Source organism: Lepus europaeus, chromosome 20 (assembly GCF_033115175.1).
Source record: "Lepus europaeus isolate LE1 chromosome 20, mLepTim1.pri, whole genome shotgun sequence".
NCBI lineage: Eukaryota > Metazoa > Chordata > Mammalia > Lagomorpha > Leporidae > Lepus > Lepus europaeus.
This window is the reverse complement of record NC_084846.1, coordinates 35,750,821-35,768,431: the sequence shown is the minus strand read 5'-3', so window position 1 is coordinate 35,768,431 and position 17,611 is coordinate 35,750,821. Positions and strand designations below refer to the sequence as shown.

General features: G+C 46.1%; 1 protein-coding gene across 2 annotated transcripts in view; it reads left to right on the top strand.

Annotated features, from left to right (window-relative positions):
• Positions 1-5,939: 5,939 nt before the first annotated feature.
• NT5C3A (5'-nucleotidase, cytosolic IIIA) overlaps positions 5,940-17,611 on the top strand; it is a 37,909-nt gene continuing 26,237 nt past the window's right edge. Inside the window, exon 1 of one of the 2 annotated variants that reach the window (XM_062178403.1) lies at positions 5,940-6,134. In XM_062178403.1, the coding sequence (XP_062034387.1) occupies positions 5,997-6,134 (138 nt within the window). In that variant the 5' untranslated portion in view covers positions 5,940-5,996. The remainder of the gene's footprint in view (positions 6,135-17,611) is intronic. The other variant, XM_062178405.1, reaches the window with a different exon arrangement.

The window sequence follows — 17,611 nt, the reverse complement described above, 5'->3', positions numbered from 1 at the left end:
CAGCAGGTTAAGCCACTGTGTGTAGTGTTGGCCTCCCATGTGGGCCCAGTTCAAGTCCTGGCTGCTCTATTTCCGATCCAGCTCCATGCTAACATGCCTAGGAAAGCAGTAGAAGATGGCCCAAGTGCTTGGGTCCCTGCACTCATGTGAGAGAACCAGAAGAAGCTCCTGGCTCTCTGCTTTGGATTGGCCCAGTTCTAGCCATTGTGGCCATTTAGGGAATAAACTAGTTGATGGAAGATCAATCTCTCTCTCTGTAACTCTCACTTTTCAATAAATAAATAAATAAGGCCAGCGCCATGGCTTAACAGGCTAATCCTCCGCCTTGCGGCGCCGGCATACCGGGTTCTAGTCCCGGTTGGGGCACCGGATTCTATCCTGGCTGCCCCTCTTCCAGGCCAGCTCTCTGCTATGGCCCGGGAAGGCAGTGGAGGATGGCCCAAGTCCGTGGGCCCTGCACCCGCATGGGAGACCAGGAGAAGCACCTGGCTCCTGGCTTTGGATCAGCGAGATGCGCCGGCTGCAGCGGCCATTGGAGGGTGAACCAACGGCAAAGGAAGACCTTTCTCTCTGTCTCTTCTCTCTCACTATCCACTCTGCCTGTCAAAATAAATAAATAAATAAATAAATAAATAAATAAATAGAAATTTAAAGAAGGTCATAGAGGGGCCGGCACTGTGGCACAGCGGGTTAAAGCCCTGGCCTGAAGTGCTGGCATCCCATATGGGGGCTGGTTCTAGTCCCGGCTGCTCCACTTCCGATACAGCTTTCTGCTGTGGCCTAGGAAGGCAGTGGAAGATGGTCCAAATCCTTGGGCCCCTGTACCCACGTGGGAGACCCAGAAGCTCCTGGCTCCTGGCTTTGGATCGGTGCAGCTCTGGCCATTGTGATCTGGGGAATGAACCAGCGGGTGTAAGACCTCTGTGTCTACCTCTCTCTGTAACTCTGTCTTTCAAATAAACAAAGTAAACCTTAAAAAAAAAAAAAAAGTCTGGTTGCCCCTCTTCCAGGCCAGCTCTCTGCTATGGCCCGGGAGGGCAGTGGAGGATGGCCCAAGTGCTTGGGCCCTGCACCCGCATGGGAGACCAGGAGGCAGCACCTGGCTCCTGCCTTCGGATCAGTGAGGTGCGCCAGCCGCAGCGCACCAGCCACGGCGGCCACTGGAGGGTGAACCAATGGCAAAGAAAAACCTTTTTCTCTGTCTCTCTCACTGTCCACTCTGCCTGTCAGAAAAAAAAAAAAAAAAAAAAAAAAAAAGCCCTTAAGAAAAAAAAAGGTCATAGAGCCTTTCAGATGCATTCTGATATGTAAGGGACTTGGAAGCCACCACTCTATCCCAAGAAGTAAAAAGTAAATTGAAAAAAATCTGGCTCCATCACAGAAGTAAGGTTTTAGTGTGAATGGATACACCCAACATTGCAGAGACAGGGAGATACAGAAACTCATAATTTATTGGAGTAGAAACTTCCTAGCAAGAAAAAATGAACCATTTTCATTAAGCAGGAACAATGTTCTTAAGTACACCTCAGGAGAAACTATTTTAACCTTCTGGGTTTCAACAAAGTCTAACTGATCTAGGAAAAGAGAAATAGCTAACTCTAGACTTTCCACAAGAGACAAAGAAGTACCCAATACTAACCCACTCAAGTCTTCCTGACCCACCTATGTGGTGGCAGGGTATGATAACCTCCCGTGATGTTAACAGATCAGAAGCAACAAAAGTCACTAAGAGCTAACTGGTGTGGGCATTTAGTCTAGCAGTTATGATACCTGCATCTCAACTCAAACAGCCCAAGTTCAATTCCTGCCTCCGGGTTCTGACTCCCAGTGATGAAGATCCTGGTACAGTGTTGATGGGCCAGTTGCCTGAGTTTCAGCCACCTTTGTTGGAACTCTTGATTATACTGTTGGCTCTGCACTTCAGCCCTGGCCTAGCACATGCTGTTGCAGGTATTTGGGGAATGAGCAAGCATATGGGAGCTCTATCTCTAGCTTTCAAATAGGCTAAAAATGGGTCTGTGTGTATTTAAAAAATCAATTAATCAGTTCCAAATGGGTTCACAAATGTATTGTAACAATGGAAGAATTATACCAAATTGTCTACCATCTCTTTTTTTTTTAATTTATTTTTTTGACAGGTAGAGTTAGACAGTAAGAGAGAGACAGAGAGAAAGGTCTTCCTTTTTCCGTTGGTTCACCCCACCAAGCGGCCGGCGTGCTGCACCAGGTGCTTCTCCTGGTCTCCCATGCGGGTGCAGGGCCCAAGCACCTGGGCCATCCTCCACTGCACTCCCGGGCCACAGCAGAGAGCTGGACTGGAAGAGGAGCAACTAGGACATAATCCAGCGCCCCAACCGGGTACCATCTCTTTCTTAAGACAAAATTCAGGGGCTGCACTGTGGCATAGTGGTTTAAGTCTCCACCTATAGCACCAGAAAACCATATGGGCACCAGTTCAAGTCCCAGCTGCTCCACTTCTAATCCAGCTCCTTACTAATGCACCTGGGAAAGCAGCAGAAGATGGTCCAACTGTGGGTGCCTGCACTCATGTGGGAGACCAAGGAGAAGCTCCTGGCTTCAGCATGGCCCAGCCTGGCCCAGCCTGGCCATGGCGGTCATTTGGGGAGTGAACCAATAGATGGAAGACCTCTCTCTGTTTCTCTGTCTCTTTAACTCTGCCTTTCAAAATAAATATAATAATTTTTTTTTAAAAAAAGAGAAAATTCTTCCTACCTCATCTGTGATGCCAGCATCACCCTACTACCAAAATCAAAGAGATTACAGGAAAACTACAGACCAGATTACAGGAAAACTACAGATCTGTTATGAATGTACATGCAAATATCCTCCACCAATATTATCTAGTCAAATTCAAGAATATAAAAAAGTAAAGCACTCACTGGGATTTACCAAAGCATGAAAGGCTGGCTCAACACCTGATTGCTATACTCAGGCTGAAGAACCACCATGGGATTACATCAACACATGCAGGGAAAATCCAACAGAAGTTATCATCAACACCCAGTAACTGAGGAATAGAAGAGCATTTTCTCAACCTGATGATCAAAATTTCCTTCTCATATCAGGAATAAGGCAACGGATCCTCCCCTCTGCAGGGCTTTTCACATTCTACTGGATACCCGAACAATACATCAAAACAAGCAAATTAAAGTTCGAGAGAGAAATCAAACTTTCTACAACGATGACATGACATTTCGTTAGCACCAAAAAATAATAATTGTTTATAAATCTAAAAATATACTCAAGATTCAGATGAGGAAAATATCAAAACTCTGATTAAAGACATCAAAAATAAGTGGAGATATTCCATGTGACGGATATTGTCAAGACAGTGTTTTTAGGGGCTGGCACTGTGGTGCAGCAGGTAAAGCTGCTGCCTGCAGTGCCGGCATCCTGTAGGGGAGCTGGTTTGAGTCCCGGCTGCTCCTCTTCTGATCCAACTCTGCTATGGCCTGGAAAATCAATAGAAGATGGCCCAAGTCCTTGGGCCCGTGCACCCATGTGGAAGACCTGGAAGAAGCTCCTGACTTTGGATCTGCCCAGTTCCAGCCATTGCAGCTATTTGGGGAGTGAACCAGCAAATGGAAGACCTCTTTCTCTCTCTCTCTCTCTCTCTCTCTCTCTCTCTCTCTCTTTCCCTCTCTCTCTCTGTAACTCTGCCTTTCAAATAAATAAATAAATCTTTAAAAAAAAAATCTTCTCAAAGTAGATTAAAAAAAAAAAAAAGACAGTGCTTTTACCTACTTGGTATATAGAATCAACACACTCAGAACCCAAACCCATCATTTTGTAGATTTTTTTAAAAGATTTATTTGAAAGGCAGAATTTGGAGATAAAGAGATTCAGAGATAAAAAGAAATCTTCCATCTGCCTCTTGTCATGTGATGTTCTGACATTTTGAGATGTACAAGCAACAACACCTTTATAACATGCAAAACAAGTGGGGAACATCTATTCTTGGATGGCCCACCTCCAGAACTATGCGTCCAAATACATTTATTCTCTTCATAAAGTACCCTGCCTCAGGTTTTGTTATAGTAATGAAAATCTCACTATACAGGCTGAAACTGCTGTAACTATCTTTCCCAGGGTAACATGAACTCAAAAACTCTCCTCACTTAGTTTTCTGGTTGCAAAACAGTTACACAATGCACACAATATTCAGACTTCCACTAGGGAGCCTGGTTTTGTGGCAGTGCAAAGCCAAGCTGCAGCCTGCAATGCTAGCATCCCATCTCCTCACTACTCCAGTTCTGAACTAGCTCCCTGTCAACATACCTGGGAAGGGAGTGCAGAATGGCCCAAGTGCCAACCAGAACTGGACAGAGTTTCTGGCTCCAGGCTTCAACTTGGACCAGCCCAGGCCATTGTGGCCATTTGGGGAGTGAATCAGTGGATGGAAGCTGGCTCTCTCTTAATGCACCCCCTCCACCCAGGTCTCTATCATTATAACTTCAAATAAATAAATATTACAGAAAAAAAATGGTACATAGCAGATTAACATCTTGCAACCAGAGAATGTCCCATTGTGCTTCTATCTGCAGTTGCTCTTCTGCCCTTTCACTCTAAGTGCTCTCCTCCCTCACCCCTGTCCTTTTCTCCTATCAATTTCCTTCCCATTCCTGTTAACCATTACAGACTGAAAAGTTCTCTCTGACTTTCTGGAGTCTTATCCTTCACCCCCAGTGCTCGTTTTGAATTTTTTCTTTATTTAAAATGTACTTGAAAGGCAGAAAGACACAGAGATCTCCCAGATTAAAATGACTGTGGGATGGAGAAGTTTCTGGGACTCCTAGACAGAGAAGTTCCATGGGCTGTGGTTCCAAAGTCCACTGGCAAAGCCCTAATTGGGGTTCCATTAGATGAATAGAAATTAAAGGTGTTAAAGTTGACAGAATTAAGGTAGAAGTTTCTATGAAAACTGAAAAGAGAGGGTATGTGGGAAAAGGTTTTTATTTACCTTTATTTACCTAAATATTTTCTGTAAATGAGTTGGGCGTACAACGGGGAATACGTCCCCTACCTGGCATTACCCAAGCAAACGCTATTGCTGGGGTCTCAGTGAAGGCTACAGTAGGAATCTAAATTGAGAGGCCTGGGTGAAAGTTTGGACAAAAACTGATGGGATGAATGTGAAGGGGCTGGTTTTCCATTATACAATGGACATGCTGAATGGGAGCCTATAACCAACCAAAGGCAGGCACACACACGAACTGATCACCCACGGCTCACCCCCAACTTTGAACTCAAAGACTCACTACCTGTAATGCCCTGCGGGGTTCAGAAATTGAGTATTAGTAGTGAGACTCGCTCTGCGCGTAGCAAAAAACTGCTTTCTTCCACCAGTCTGGCATCAGACGAGAGGATCCAGCTTAGGGGTGGGGGCCCTATAGCAGCAACTCCAGCCAACGGGATTGTTCCCCAACAGAAGCAAATGATGGGGCAGGCGGCGAGCGGGATGCAGCAGGACGCCCACAGCTGAGGCGGAGCCCTCAGCGCCCCGCTCCAGCCCTCTCCGCCTGTAGTCTTAGCGCCTTACAACCGACGCCACTGCGCATGCGGGCGCTGCGCCGCGGCGCCTTCTGGGGCTTGTAGTCCAGAGCGGCGGAGGCGCGCAGAGCCGAGGACGCTGTCTGAGGGGTTCTCAGTAGAAATCAGGTTCGTCCCGGATCGGGGCTCGTGGGAACCACTGCCTCGTCCTCTTCAGCAGAGAGAGACGGTCAGCGCAGTGGTTCCTCAGACCCAGGGTCTGGCCGGGCCTCGGGCCTGGACTGCGGCGCAGGCCACGCCCCTCCCGGGCCTTTCCCCGTCCCCGCCCCTCGGCGCTCGTGGGTGCGGCCTTGGGGGCGGGGCTGGCGCGGCGGGGCGGGGCGTGGCGGCGCGGGCTTCTCCCCCGGGTCCCGCGCCTGCGAGGTTCGCGGAGTCTGCGAGTGGCCTGTTGTTTTCCGGGCGGGAGGCGCCCGCGGGCCTGGCCCATGGACCGCGCGGCCGTGGCGAGGGTGGGCGCGGTAGCCAGCGCCAGCGTGTGCGCCCTGCTGGCGGGGGTGGTGCTGGCCCAGTACATATTCACCTTGAAGAGGAAGACGGGCCGGAAGACCAAGATCATCGAGATGGTGAGTGCGGGGGCTTAGCGCGCCGAGAGCGTTGGCGGGAGCTGCGGGGCCGGCGCTTCGGCCTCGCGCGCGGACGCCGGGCCGCTGCCGGGATGCTGAGGGGAGCCGGACGAGGGCGCACGGCTCGGGGGACCCGGCCTCTCCGCGGGCCAGGGGGACCCGGGCTCGGTCCCCGGCGGCGGCACTCGGATGCCCGAGGCCTTTGTGGGGGCTCCGTGGACTCGGAGACGGACGACCGCGTGGTGCGGGTCCTGGGGGTGCCCCGCTCGCCGCGGCGCGCTGCGCGCTGGTCGCCGGCCCTGCCCGGAGTGAGTGCCGTCTCCGGTGGTGCCCGGCGACCGGAGTGCGTCTTGTGTCTGAGTGTCCGTCCTCTCGAACTCCCAGGATGTACCTTTGTGTTTATTTTTTCCTCCGAAGCTCCTCCATAAATGTTTGAGATGTCGGGGGAAATGCGTTTCCTGTTCTTTGCAGAGTGTGTATTTGAAATGTGTTATGAGCCATTTGTTCGTCCGCAGTTGGGGCTGTTCCGTTACGTTATTTGATCGTATCGGAGTCCGGTAGCTTAGTTACTGGGGTGCATGGTCCTGGGTGGACTCCTGTGCTTGTGTTAGATCAGTTGAGAATCTGCTACTCTACTGAGAAATATCGTTGTAGGTTATCATACTTGGAATCTGTTCACACTGATGCACGTTTGTCCTGCTGGTTGATAGTGGACCTAGGTTGAATACAGGAATATTTTAACATAATTAGAAGAAGAATAAGAGGATAATTCTCACGTATCCTATGCCACTAGTTTTTCTAGGTCTCTCTCTCTCTCTCTCTCTCTGCCTCTCTGTAACGCTGCCCTTTTTAAAAAACATTTATTTATTTATGTCAAAGATAGAATTACAGAGAGAGGGAGAGAGGGAGATCATCCATCTGCTGTTTCATTCCCTAAATTGCCACAGTGGCCAGGGCTGAGCCACACTGAAGGCAGGAGCCAGTAGTTTCTTCCAGATCTCCCATGTGGGTACAGGAGCCCAAATACTTGGGCCATCTTCTGCTGCCTTCCTAGGCGCATTAGCAGGGAGCTGGATCAGAAATGGAGCAGCTGGGACTCCAACCAGCACCCATATGGGATGCTGTGGCTTAACCCTTTATGCCACAAGACTGGCCAGATACAAGTCTTTATGTATATACACATATACGTTGTTTTAGTTTAAGATTGTAACCTTTATGTGGCTGCTGGTTCTTTTCAGTGCAAAAGATAAGAAGAGCCTTATGGCTTTAGGAGGTTGCATCTTCAAGTGAGGTAGGTATCTGAGTGGAGTCAGAGACCTGGGCTCCAGTCCTGCTTCTCTTTGTGCGGTAGCCATGTTTCAGGTGGCATGCCCTGCTCAACCCCCGCCCTCCTCCCTCAGAAAATCTGCACAAACGCATGGAATCTGAGCAAACTGGTCAGAGCTAGTGGAACCACAGGTAGCCACCTCCCCAAGGTGGCCTGCCTGCAGCTGTCCAGGAAAGCAGGTGACTTCTGGGACTTGCTCAGAATGAGGCTTTGTCTTCCGAGTGTCTCTGATGGGAGACCTGGGGGAGTTGCTAGCAGGCTGTTCATGCTGCAGCTGAAATGTCCTGTAAGCAGCGAGCCAAGCACGCAGAGGAAGTCGGTCAGAAGCCACACTAGAAATGTCCAGGGCATAAGAGATAAGAGGAGACATTTGCTGAACTTGGCTGTTTCCTGTCCTCCGAGTCTTAATTTTTCATCCTTTTCTGTGTTCTCTGAGGTTATATAACAGCTGTCTGCTCTGTTACTTGGGTGCTTTAGGTAGATTGCTCTTCCTTGCACACAGAATCTCTTTAAGATTACTAATTATTTTATCATAGTCAAACACTTTATTTTATTTATTCAAGAGGCAGAGACACAGAGGCAAATGCAGAGAGCACCCATCTACTGGCTCACTCCCCAAATGCCTGCAGTGGCCAGGACTAGGAGCCAGGAATTCAATCCGGGTCTCCCAAATGGGTGACAAGGACCCAACCATTTGATCCAGCCCCTGTTGCCTCCTCAAGTGTGCACAGAGAGGAAGCTGGAATTAGCAACCAGAGCTGAGACTTCAACCCAGGTTTTAAACACTAGGTCAGACATCCATTCCCATGGTATTTTTAAGTAAAAAAATTTTTTAAAAAATTTTTTTGACAGGAAGAGTGGACAGTGAGAGAGAGACAGAGAGACAGACAGAAAGGTCTTCCTTTGCCGTTGGTTCACCCTCCAATGGCCGCTGCGGCCGGCGCATCGTGCTGATCCAAAGCCAGGAGCCAGGTGCTTCTCCTGGTCTCCCATGGGGTGCAGGGCCCAAGCACTTGGGCCATCCTCCACTGCCTTCCCGGGCCACAGCAGAGAGCTGGCCTGGAAGAGGGGCAACTGGGATAGAATCCATTGCCCCAACCGGGACTAGAACCCGGTGTGCCGGCGCCGCAAGGCGGAGGATTAGCCTGTTAAGCCACGGCGCCGGCCAAGTAAAAAAATTTTTATGAAGGTTTATTTAATTACTTGAAAGGCAGTTACAGAGAGAGAGCAGAGGGAGAGAGAGAAATCTTGCATTCTCTGATTCATTTCAGATAGCCACAGTGGCCTGGGCTGGGCCAAGCCTAATCCAGCAGCCAGGAACTCCATTGGGGTCTCCCTATGGGTTCAGTGGCCCAAGTACTTGGGCCATTTTCTGCTGTTTTCCCAGGCGTATTTGCAGGAATCAGAAATAGAGCAGCCAGGACTCAAATTGGTGTTTATATGGGATGCTGGCATTGCAGGTGGTGGTTTAACCTGCTGAGCTAAAACTTTGGCCCTTAAATAAACTTTGTATTTTAAAACAGTTTTAAATTTGCACTACAGAGTTTTCACATATCTCACCAAAATGTTCTCTGTTAATAACACCTCACATTAATGTGCATTAATTGCAATTAATAAACAAGTATTGAGACATTATTAAATGCCCATACTCAATTCAAGTTTCTTTGTGTTACTCAGCCCTGGGATCCCCTCCAGGGTCGCACATCACACTGAGTCACCATGTCTCCTTATCTCCTCCTGGCTGTGACAGCCAGGCTTCCCTTGCATAGTTCCTTGACACTTTTAAGTTGTTGTGGTCAAGTATTTTGTAGAATGTCCTGTTGTTGAAATTTGTCTAAAGTTTTTCTCATGATTAACTGGAGTTAGAGATTTTGGGGAGGAAGATTGCAGGTTAAGTGTTATTTTCATCACGTACTACCACGAGGACATGCGGTTATTGCATGGCTTACAAGTTTAGCCTTGATCACCTGGCTGAGATGGTGTTTGTCAGGTTTCTCCAGCGTTACTCCCCTTTTCCTATCTTCCATGCTGTGCTGTCTGTAAGGAAGGGCCAGTGAGAAATCCATACTTATTTAATGGTGAAATACCTACATTCATTATTTGGAATTCTGCATGGGAAGTTTGTTTCCCCCTATGTATTTACCTAGGCAGTGTTTTGTGTTCTTAATTTTCATAGTTCTTTGAAGATTCCCTATATGATTTTGTTAAATGATTTCCATATTTACTTTGTTTTTTTTTTTAAAGATTTATTTATTTATTTGAAAGTAATGGTTACAAAGAGAGAGAAAGAGACACAGAGATCTTCCATCTGCAGTTTCATTCCCCAAATGGCTGCAATAGCCAGGGCTGGGCAAGGCAGAAGCCAGGAGCTTCAGGTCTCCCACATGGGTGTAGCATCTTCTGCTGCTTTCCCAGGCACATTAGCAGGGGTCTGGATCGGAAGTGGAGCAGCTGGGACGTGAACTGGCATCCATACGGGATGCTGGTGCTACAGGCAGCGGCCTACCCACTAGCCACAGCACCGGCCCCCGATTTTTTACTTTTAAAATAATCCAGATTTCACATAATTTTTTTAAAATTAGAAGTTGCAATTTACATTTTCTAACAGTTTATTTGAAATGTAGATATATAAAATCTTGCCTTGTAGGTTTTATTTTTTCTCACCATCAGGAAAGTATACACAGTTCAATTTTTCTGTCAGCAGGTGGCAGACTTCTCTCTACTATGGCCTAGTGCTACTTGTCAAAATTACCTTTCTTGTATGAGGCACTTTTTTCCCCCCAGATTTATTTATTTATTTAGTTAGTTAGTTATTAGAAAGAGTTACAGAGAGAGAGAGTGAGTGAGAGTGATCTTCCATCCATTGAGTTCACTCCCTAAATGGCTGCATTGGCAGAGGCTGGGCAGGCCAAAGCCAGGAGCCAGCAGCTTCATCCCAATCTCTCACACGGGTGCCGGGGCCCAAACACTTGGGCCATCTTCCGCTGCTTTTCCAGGAGCATTATCGGGGGCTTGGATCAGAAGTAGAGCAGCTGGGATTTGAACCCATGCCCATATGGGATGTTGTTTTCGCAGGCAGTAACTTAACTCGCTACACCACAACTCTGGCCCCATGAGTTAACTCTCAAGAGTTGCTTAAACCATTAATCTATAACATTCAAATCAAGTATGTCAGCCTTCTCTCATTGCAAACTTAAATTCCATTTTGTCAGGGTTTTCATTATGTATGTCTCTTCCTCATTTTCAAGGTGCTGATAGTAGATTGCAAAGTTGTCTAGAGGTTGCTTGTGGGTTGCTTAATTTGTTTGGTAACTTCCTTTTTGTAAGTAAGTGGAAGTAGCTCAGGGTGCCCACAAGATCCTTCCTATTTCCCTTATATCTGCCACAGCCTTGTTTCCAACAACCATCTCACCTTGCTTACTGCAGATGGCCTGCCATTTGGAGTTAAGGTTAGGCACAAGACTCAGAGTATTGTAATAGAAAAAAATTATCAGTTTTCTTGAGCAAGTTGAAATTTATTTGTCTTGGGTCAGCACTGTGTGGAGTAGTTTAAGCCTCCATCTGCAGTGTGCCATCCCATATGAGCACTGATTCATGTCCCAGCTGCTCCAATTCAATCCAACTATGCTGATGGCCTGGGAAAGCCGTGAAGGATGGCTCAAGTGCATGGGCCCCTATAGCCATGTAGGAGATCTGGAGAAGCTCTTGGCTCCTGGCTTCTGATAGACCCAGCTCCGATCATTGCAACCATTTGGGGAGTGAAGCAGCAGATGGAAGATATCTCTGTCTCTTTCCTTCTCTGTAACTCTGCCTTTCAAATAAATAAATAAATAAATATTTTTTTAAAAAAAGAATATGTTCTGTCTCAGTGTTTGTGTTTTATTTCACTTAGTGTTTTAAATAATTATGTTTGGAAAGATGCCAACAGTATACTATCCTAAGTGTCCTCCTGTTTCCTGGATTATTAAGATGAAAAAAGATAATATATAATATATATAATATATAAAACAGCTGATTAAATAGTAGTTATTTAATAAATGTTAATCTTCATATCTTCTATTACCTTCTGTTAAAGCTAATTTTGTACTTTTCGACATGATGCTGTCCTGTGGTAGGTTCAATTAAGTAATGCATTTGTTTTAAAAGATTTATTTATTTATTTATTTGAAAGGCAGTGTTACAGAGAGATCTTCCATTCACTTTTTCACTCCCCAAATGGCTGCAATGACTGGGCTGTGCCAGGCCGAAGCCAGGAGCTAGGAGCTTCTTTTGAGTCTCCCGTGTAGTTTCAGGGGCCCAAGGACTTGTGACATCCTCTGCTGTTCTCCAAGGCACATTAACAGGGAGCTGTGTAGAAAGTAGAGCAGCTGGGACTTGAACTAGTGCTCATATGGAATGCTGGCACCGCAGGCTGTGGCCCTAAGTAATGCATTTTAAAAGTTATGTTTAAGTAGTATTTTTTAAAATATTTTATTTTTTGAAAGTCAGAGTTACACAGAGAGAGGAGAGGCAGAGAGAAAGGTCTTCCATCTGATGGTTCACTCCCCAGTTGGCCACAATGGCTGGAGCTGCGCCAATCTGAAGCCAGGAGCCAGGAGCTTCTTCTGGGTCTCCCAGGTGGGTGCAGGGGCCCAAGCATTTAGGCCATCTTCTACTGCTTTCCCAAGCCATAGCAGAGAGCTGGATTGGAAGTAGAGCAGCTGAGTCTCGAACTGCCACCCATATGGGATGGTGGCGCTTCAGGTCACGGCGTTAACCCACTGCTCCACAGTGCTGGCCTCTTAAGTAGTATTTTATGATCCCTCGGATTTGGAGATAAAAACAATGTTTGGTTATATCTTGCATCTTTCTTAAAGTTAAAAAGATAAGGTATAAGGAGAAGTCAAGCATTATGCCAAATTTTGACCAACAGTTTTGTCCTGAGCACCAGGTGCTAGAAAATGGGATCCGGCCCTGGCATACCTGCGTTACGTAATCATTGAAGGTGGTTAAAGTAACAGGGGCAGAGGTGAGGGTGAGGGATATCTTAGAGGCTTGGGATATATAATTATTCCATATCGAGCTACCAACAGTTAATTTCACTCAAATTGTGTGAGAAAATAAAGCTCCCCTATCTGTTTGACTCACTTTTTAAATCCTTCTAATATAACAGCATGCACAGATCCTGTGAATCATCATAGATTTCAAAAAATTAGGCCTAGCATTTAGCATAGTGGTCAAGTTGCCACTTGAGGTGCCTGCATCCCCTGTGAGTGCCTGGATTTGAGCCCTGGCTGTCTTCTGATTCAGCTTTATACTGATGTGCATCCTGGGAGTCAGCAGATAGTGATTCGAGTAATTGGGTCCCTACCACCCATGACTAAGGTCCTGTATTGAATTCCTGGCTCCCAGATTTGACCCAGCCCAATCTTGGCTATTGCAGGCATTTGGGGAGTTAACTAACAGATGAGAAATACCTCCCCCTCCCATTAGTTAATTAATTTTTAAAATGATTGATTTTATCTTCTCTGCTGATTGGCTGTTTTTTTTCTTGATTTGCAAAGACTCTATAAATAAAGATTTTAATGGTGAATATATGTCGGAAATATATTTTTTTCCCCAGGTTTTTTGCGAGCAGCCTAAATGCAACCTTCCCCTCCAAACTTTAAAAGGTTTCTTTAAACCAATGTGGTTAAGTCTTTGGAATGTTCTCTGAGTATGTGGAACTTTAATTTGTACATGACTCCTCAGTTATATGTTATGACTAGTCTGTAGTGTTACTGTTTAATTAGTTTGTGTATCTTACTAATTAGTTTACCCTCCCAGCTATAAAATGAAGAGATTACTATATAGAAAAAAATAGTGAGATACTGTTTTGCCACTGTACATTATTTTCACTTCACCTTCATACACAACATACACCATGTCCATTTCTTCCAAAGGAATAGATATGTCTTAAAGTATAAGAATACATGTAAGTTTTAAGAAATAATTCTTATGTGAAAGAGTAAGACATTTATTACAGAAAATTTAGAAAATACTGTGACCTTTGAGCCTATTATTCCTCTTTGGTGACTACTAGTTGATTGTTGGAATATATTTGATTTAGTCATGTTAGGTAATTGTATTGTACTGTTGAATTTAGTTTATTACTGATTTAAGACTTCTGTAACTATATTCCTAAATGAAACAAGGGGATCTGGTGTTGTGATGTAACTGGTTAAGCTGCCATAGGCACCCTTGGCATCACATATGGGCGCTGGTTAGTGTCCTGGCTGCTTTACTTTCAATCCTATCCCTGCTAATGCACCTGGGAAAGATGGCCCAAGTGTTTGGGCCCCTGCACCCATGTGAGAGTTAAATAAATCTTAAAAAAAAAATGTGTTTCCACTTTCTGTGATGCTTGTGTTTCAATTTTTTTTTTAAGATTTTTTTAAAAAACTTTTTTATTTGAGAGATAGAGTTATAGACAGTGAGAGGGAGAGACAGAGAGAAAGGTCTTCTGTCCATTGATTCACTCCCCAGTGACTGCCATGGCTGGAGCTGCGCCCATCTGAAGCCAGGAGCTTCTTCCAGGTCTCCCAGGTGGGTGTAGGGCCCAAGGACTTGTGCCATCTTCTACTGCTTTCCCAGGCCATAGCAGAGAGCTGGATCAGAAGAGGAGGAGCTAGGATTAGAACTGAGCGCCCATATGGGACGCTGGCACTCCAGGTGGAGGATTAACCACCCCTTATGTTTTAATTTTATACTAATTAGCTTCTTAAATACACACAGCAGGGGCCGGCACCAAGGCTCACTTGCCTAATCCTCCGCCTGAGGCGCCGGGATCCCATTTGGGCAACAGGTTCTAGTCCCAGCTGCTCCTCTTCCAGTCCAGCTCTCTGCTGTGGCCCAGGAAGGCAGTGGAGGATGGCCCAAGTGCTTGGGCACCTGCACCCGTGTGGGAGACCAGGAGGAAGCACCTGGCTCCTGGCTTCAGATCGGTGCAGCACGCTGGCTGTAGGGGCCATCTGGGGGGTGAACCAACAGAAGGAAGACCTTCCTGTCTCTCTTACTGTCTAACTCTATCTGTCAAATAAAAAAATATTAAAAAATTATAAATACACACAGAAATTTAATTGACTTACCTACTGGGGATACATTTTTGCAGTGATTTTTAAGTGATAAAATACTTAAGAAAGTCCTCATTTGCCATTCATTTTCAGGAGCATTTATCATTATGTTATGTGTTTCTACTTATTTACACATTTTAAACCATATTCATATAATTATAGTACCTTGCTTCAGTTCTGTTTAGAACAGTCAACAATATTAAAGGCAGTTTACTGTTGTCTTCTTCAGGGAAGTTTGAAGGGAAGTCAGATACCTAGAATGGTCCTGTACCTACTTGGAGCAGTCATCTTTCTGTTTACAGCATGCATCAGTTAGCAGGAACAAGTTTTTGCGAGTCAGTTTAGAGAACATTGCATCTCACCTCCTACTGAATTGTCTTCCTTATATGGCGTCATTGCTTTGTTTGGAATAACTTCCTGTGGTGTCATTCAATTTCAGATGTAAGTTTAAATGTACATTCCATGTTTGGAATGATAATTGCATTATGGTAACCTGACTATGATTGGTAGTTAAATCTTGGATTGGATTATTGAGAAGTGTCTATCCTTACTATAGGTTTTATGTGGCTTTATGATGAGGCATTTTTACAGCTTTTTTTTTTTTTTTTTTTTTTTTTTTTTTTTTTTTGACAGGCAGAGTGGACAGTGAGGGAGAGAGACAGAGAGAAAGGTCTTCCTTTTTCCATTAGTTCACCCCCCAATGGCCGCTGCGGCCGGCGCACGGTGCTGATCCGTAGCCAGGAGCCAGGTGTTTCTCCTGGTCTCCCTTTTGGGTGCAGGGCCCAAGCACTTGGGCCATCCTCCACTGCACTCCCGGGCCATAGCAGAGAGCTGGCCTGGAAGAGGGGCAACTGGGACAGAATCCGGTGCCCCAACAGGGACTAGAACCCGGTGTGCCGGCACCACAGGCAGGGGATTAGCCTGTTGAGCCATGGCCTGGCCCCTACAGCTTTTAATTGATGCAATATCTTTATTCCCTTTACACTCTTGTCCCAGTATTAAAGATGAAAAAAAATGTGTAAGTCATTAAGGTTTCAAGTGACAGACTTGATTTTCTGTTGTTTTTTTGAATTATTTGGAATTTCTGAGAAACTTATTGATTGCAAAATACAGTGTTTAGCTTTTCAAGTAGATTGAATAACTGACAGTATCTGAAAAGCTCTAGCTAATTATTCAGAAGTACAACTGGATATTCTTTTCTCCATTGATGAGGACATCCAAGTTCACCTTTAGGAGAAAAATTGTCTCCCAAATGTGTAAGTCCTGTGTGAGTTCCCTGTTTGTTGGCAAGTGAATTTCAGATCTAGAGTATAAAGGCAGGGAACAAGTGAGTGATTTGTTTCTATGCCAATGATTAAAGGAACTCCAAGGCAGCAAGGCCCAGTCATGTAAAGAGTTGAAGGTCCATGGTGCTACTAAAGACCCTGTCTTCACTTCTGGATTCTTGCTAGCCCTTCCTCAAGACAAAAGATCTATCCCAGAGCTGTTTGACACAGAATTTGGTGTCTTGGCTGGCGCCGTGGCTCAACAGGCTAATCCTCCACCTTGCGGCGCCGGCACACCAGGTTCTAATCCCAGTCAGGGTGCTGGATTCTGTCCCGTTTGCCCCTCTTCCAGGCCAGCTCTCTGCTGTGGCCAGGGAGTGCAGTGGAGGATGGCCCAGGTGCTTGGATCCTGCACCCCATGGGGAGACCAGGACAAGCACCTGGCTCCTGCTTTTGGATCAGCGCGGTGCGCCAGCCGCAGCACGCCGGCCGCGGCGGCCATTGGAGGGTGAACCAACGTCAAAAGGAAGACCTTTCTCTCTGTCTCTCACTGTCCACTCTGCCTGTCAAAAAAAAAAAAATAGAATTTGGTGTCTTGTTCACTGCCTTGCTTGTGTCCTTGTTCCTCCCCTGTGGCATGTTTTCAAAACACTCTTAGCTGTTGCCCTTTCAGGCCCTCTCATGAACATGTTACTTGTTTATTATTGCCTAGAGACGGCATGGTATAGTTAAAAAAAGTGTTCCAACTCATGTATGTAAGTCAGCTGATTAATAAGGAACTTGAGTTTTCCAGGCTTCAGGCTCCTTATGTGTAAAAAGGGAGAAGTATGTAGGCCAGCGCCACGGCTCAATAGGCTAATCCTCTGCCTTGCGGCGCCGGCACACCGGGTTCTAGTCCCGGTCGGGGCACCGGATTCTGTCCCGGTTGCCCCTCTTCCAGGCCAGCTCTCTGCTATGGCCCGGGAGTGCAGTGGAGGATGGCCCAAGTGCTTGGGCCCTGCACCCCATGGAGAAGCACCTGGCTCCTGGCTTCGGATCAGCACAATGCGCCGGCCGCAGCGGCCATTGGAGGGTGAACTAACAGCAAAGGAAGACCTTTCTCTCTGTCTCTCACTGTCCACTCTGCCTGTTAAAAAAAAAGGTGGGGGGGAGAAGTATGTAATAACATCCTCTTGAGGGTGTACTGGCTGAGTCAGAACATGTGTAGGGGCCGTTGCTTGCTTCCAGGTCTCTGGCAAAGTAAGAACAATGCTTGGTGAATGTTACTTAAGTGCTCACTAAATGTAATTCCTCCAGGAGGGATACCCTCCCAGCTGCAGCAGCCCACCTTCAGCTACACTTCATACACAGTTTCTGAGTTAAATTAAAAGGATGAAGAAGTCCTTTATAGGTAGGATGGGACACCCATGTTCTTTCTCTTCTCCGCTTTTCAGTACCAGACCAGTAGGACAGACAGACATTAGTCTGTTACATAAGCATTTTTCCTCCCCAAATTGCACTCTTGCTATAGATAGTCGTAACTTTTCCCTCTGTGGTAGATCATGGGCATATCAATGTGTCTGTAAATACTGGTATCTGGGAGTGTACAGTGATTGGCAGGTGTGGATTCTGGAGTCAGATCGAAGTTTGAGTCCATGTCTGCCACTGGCCAACTATAACCCTTAATTGACTCACCTCTAAAATGAGAATAATAATAGCATGCGCCTTCTAGGGTTGTTTCTCCAAGACAAGGTGTGTGAAGTGCTTAGAACTATCAGGTACATAGTATACGTGATTCATTTTAGCTATTTATAA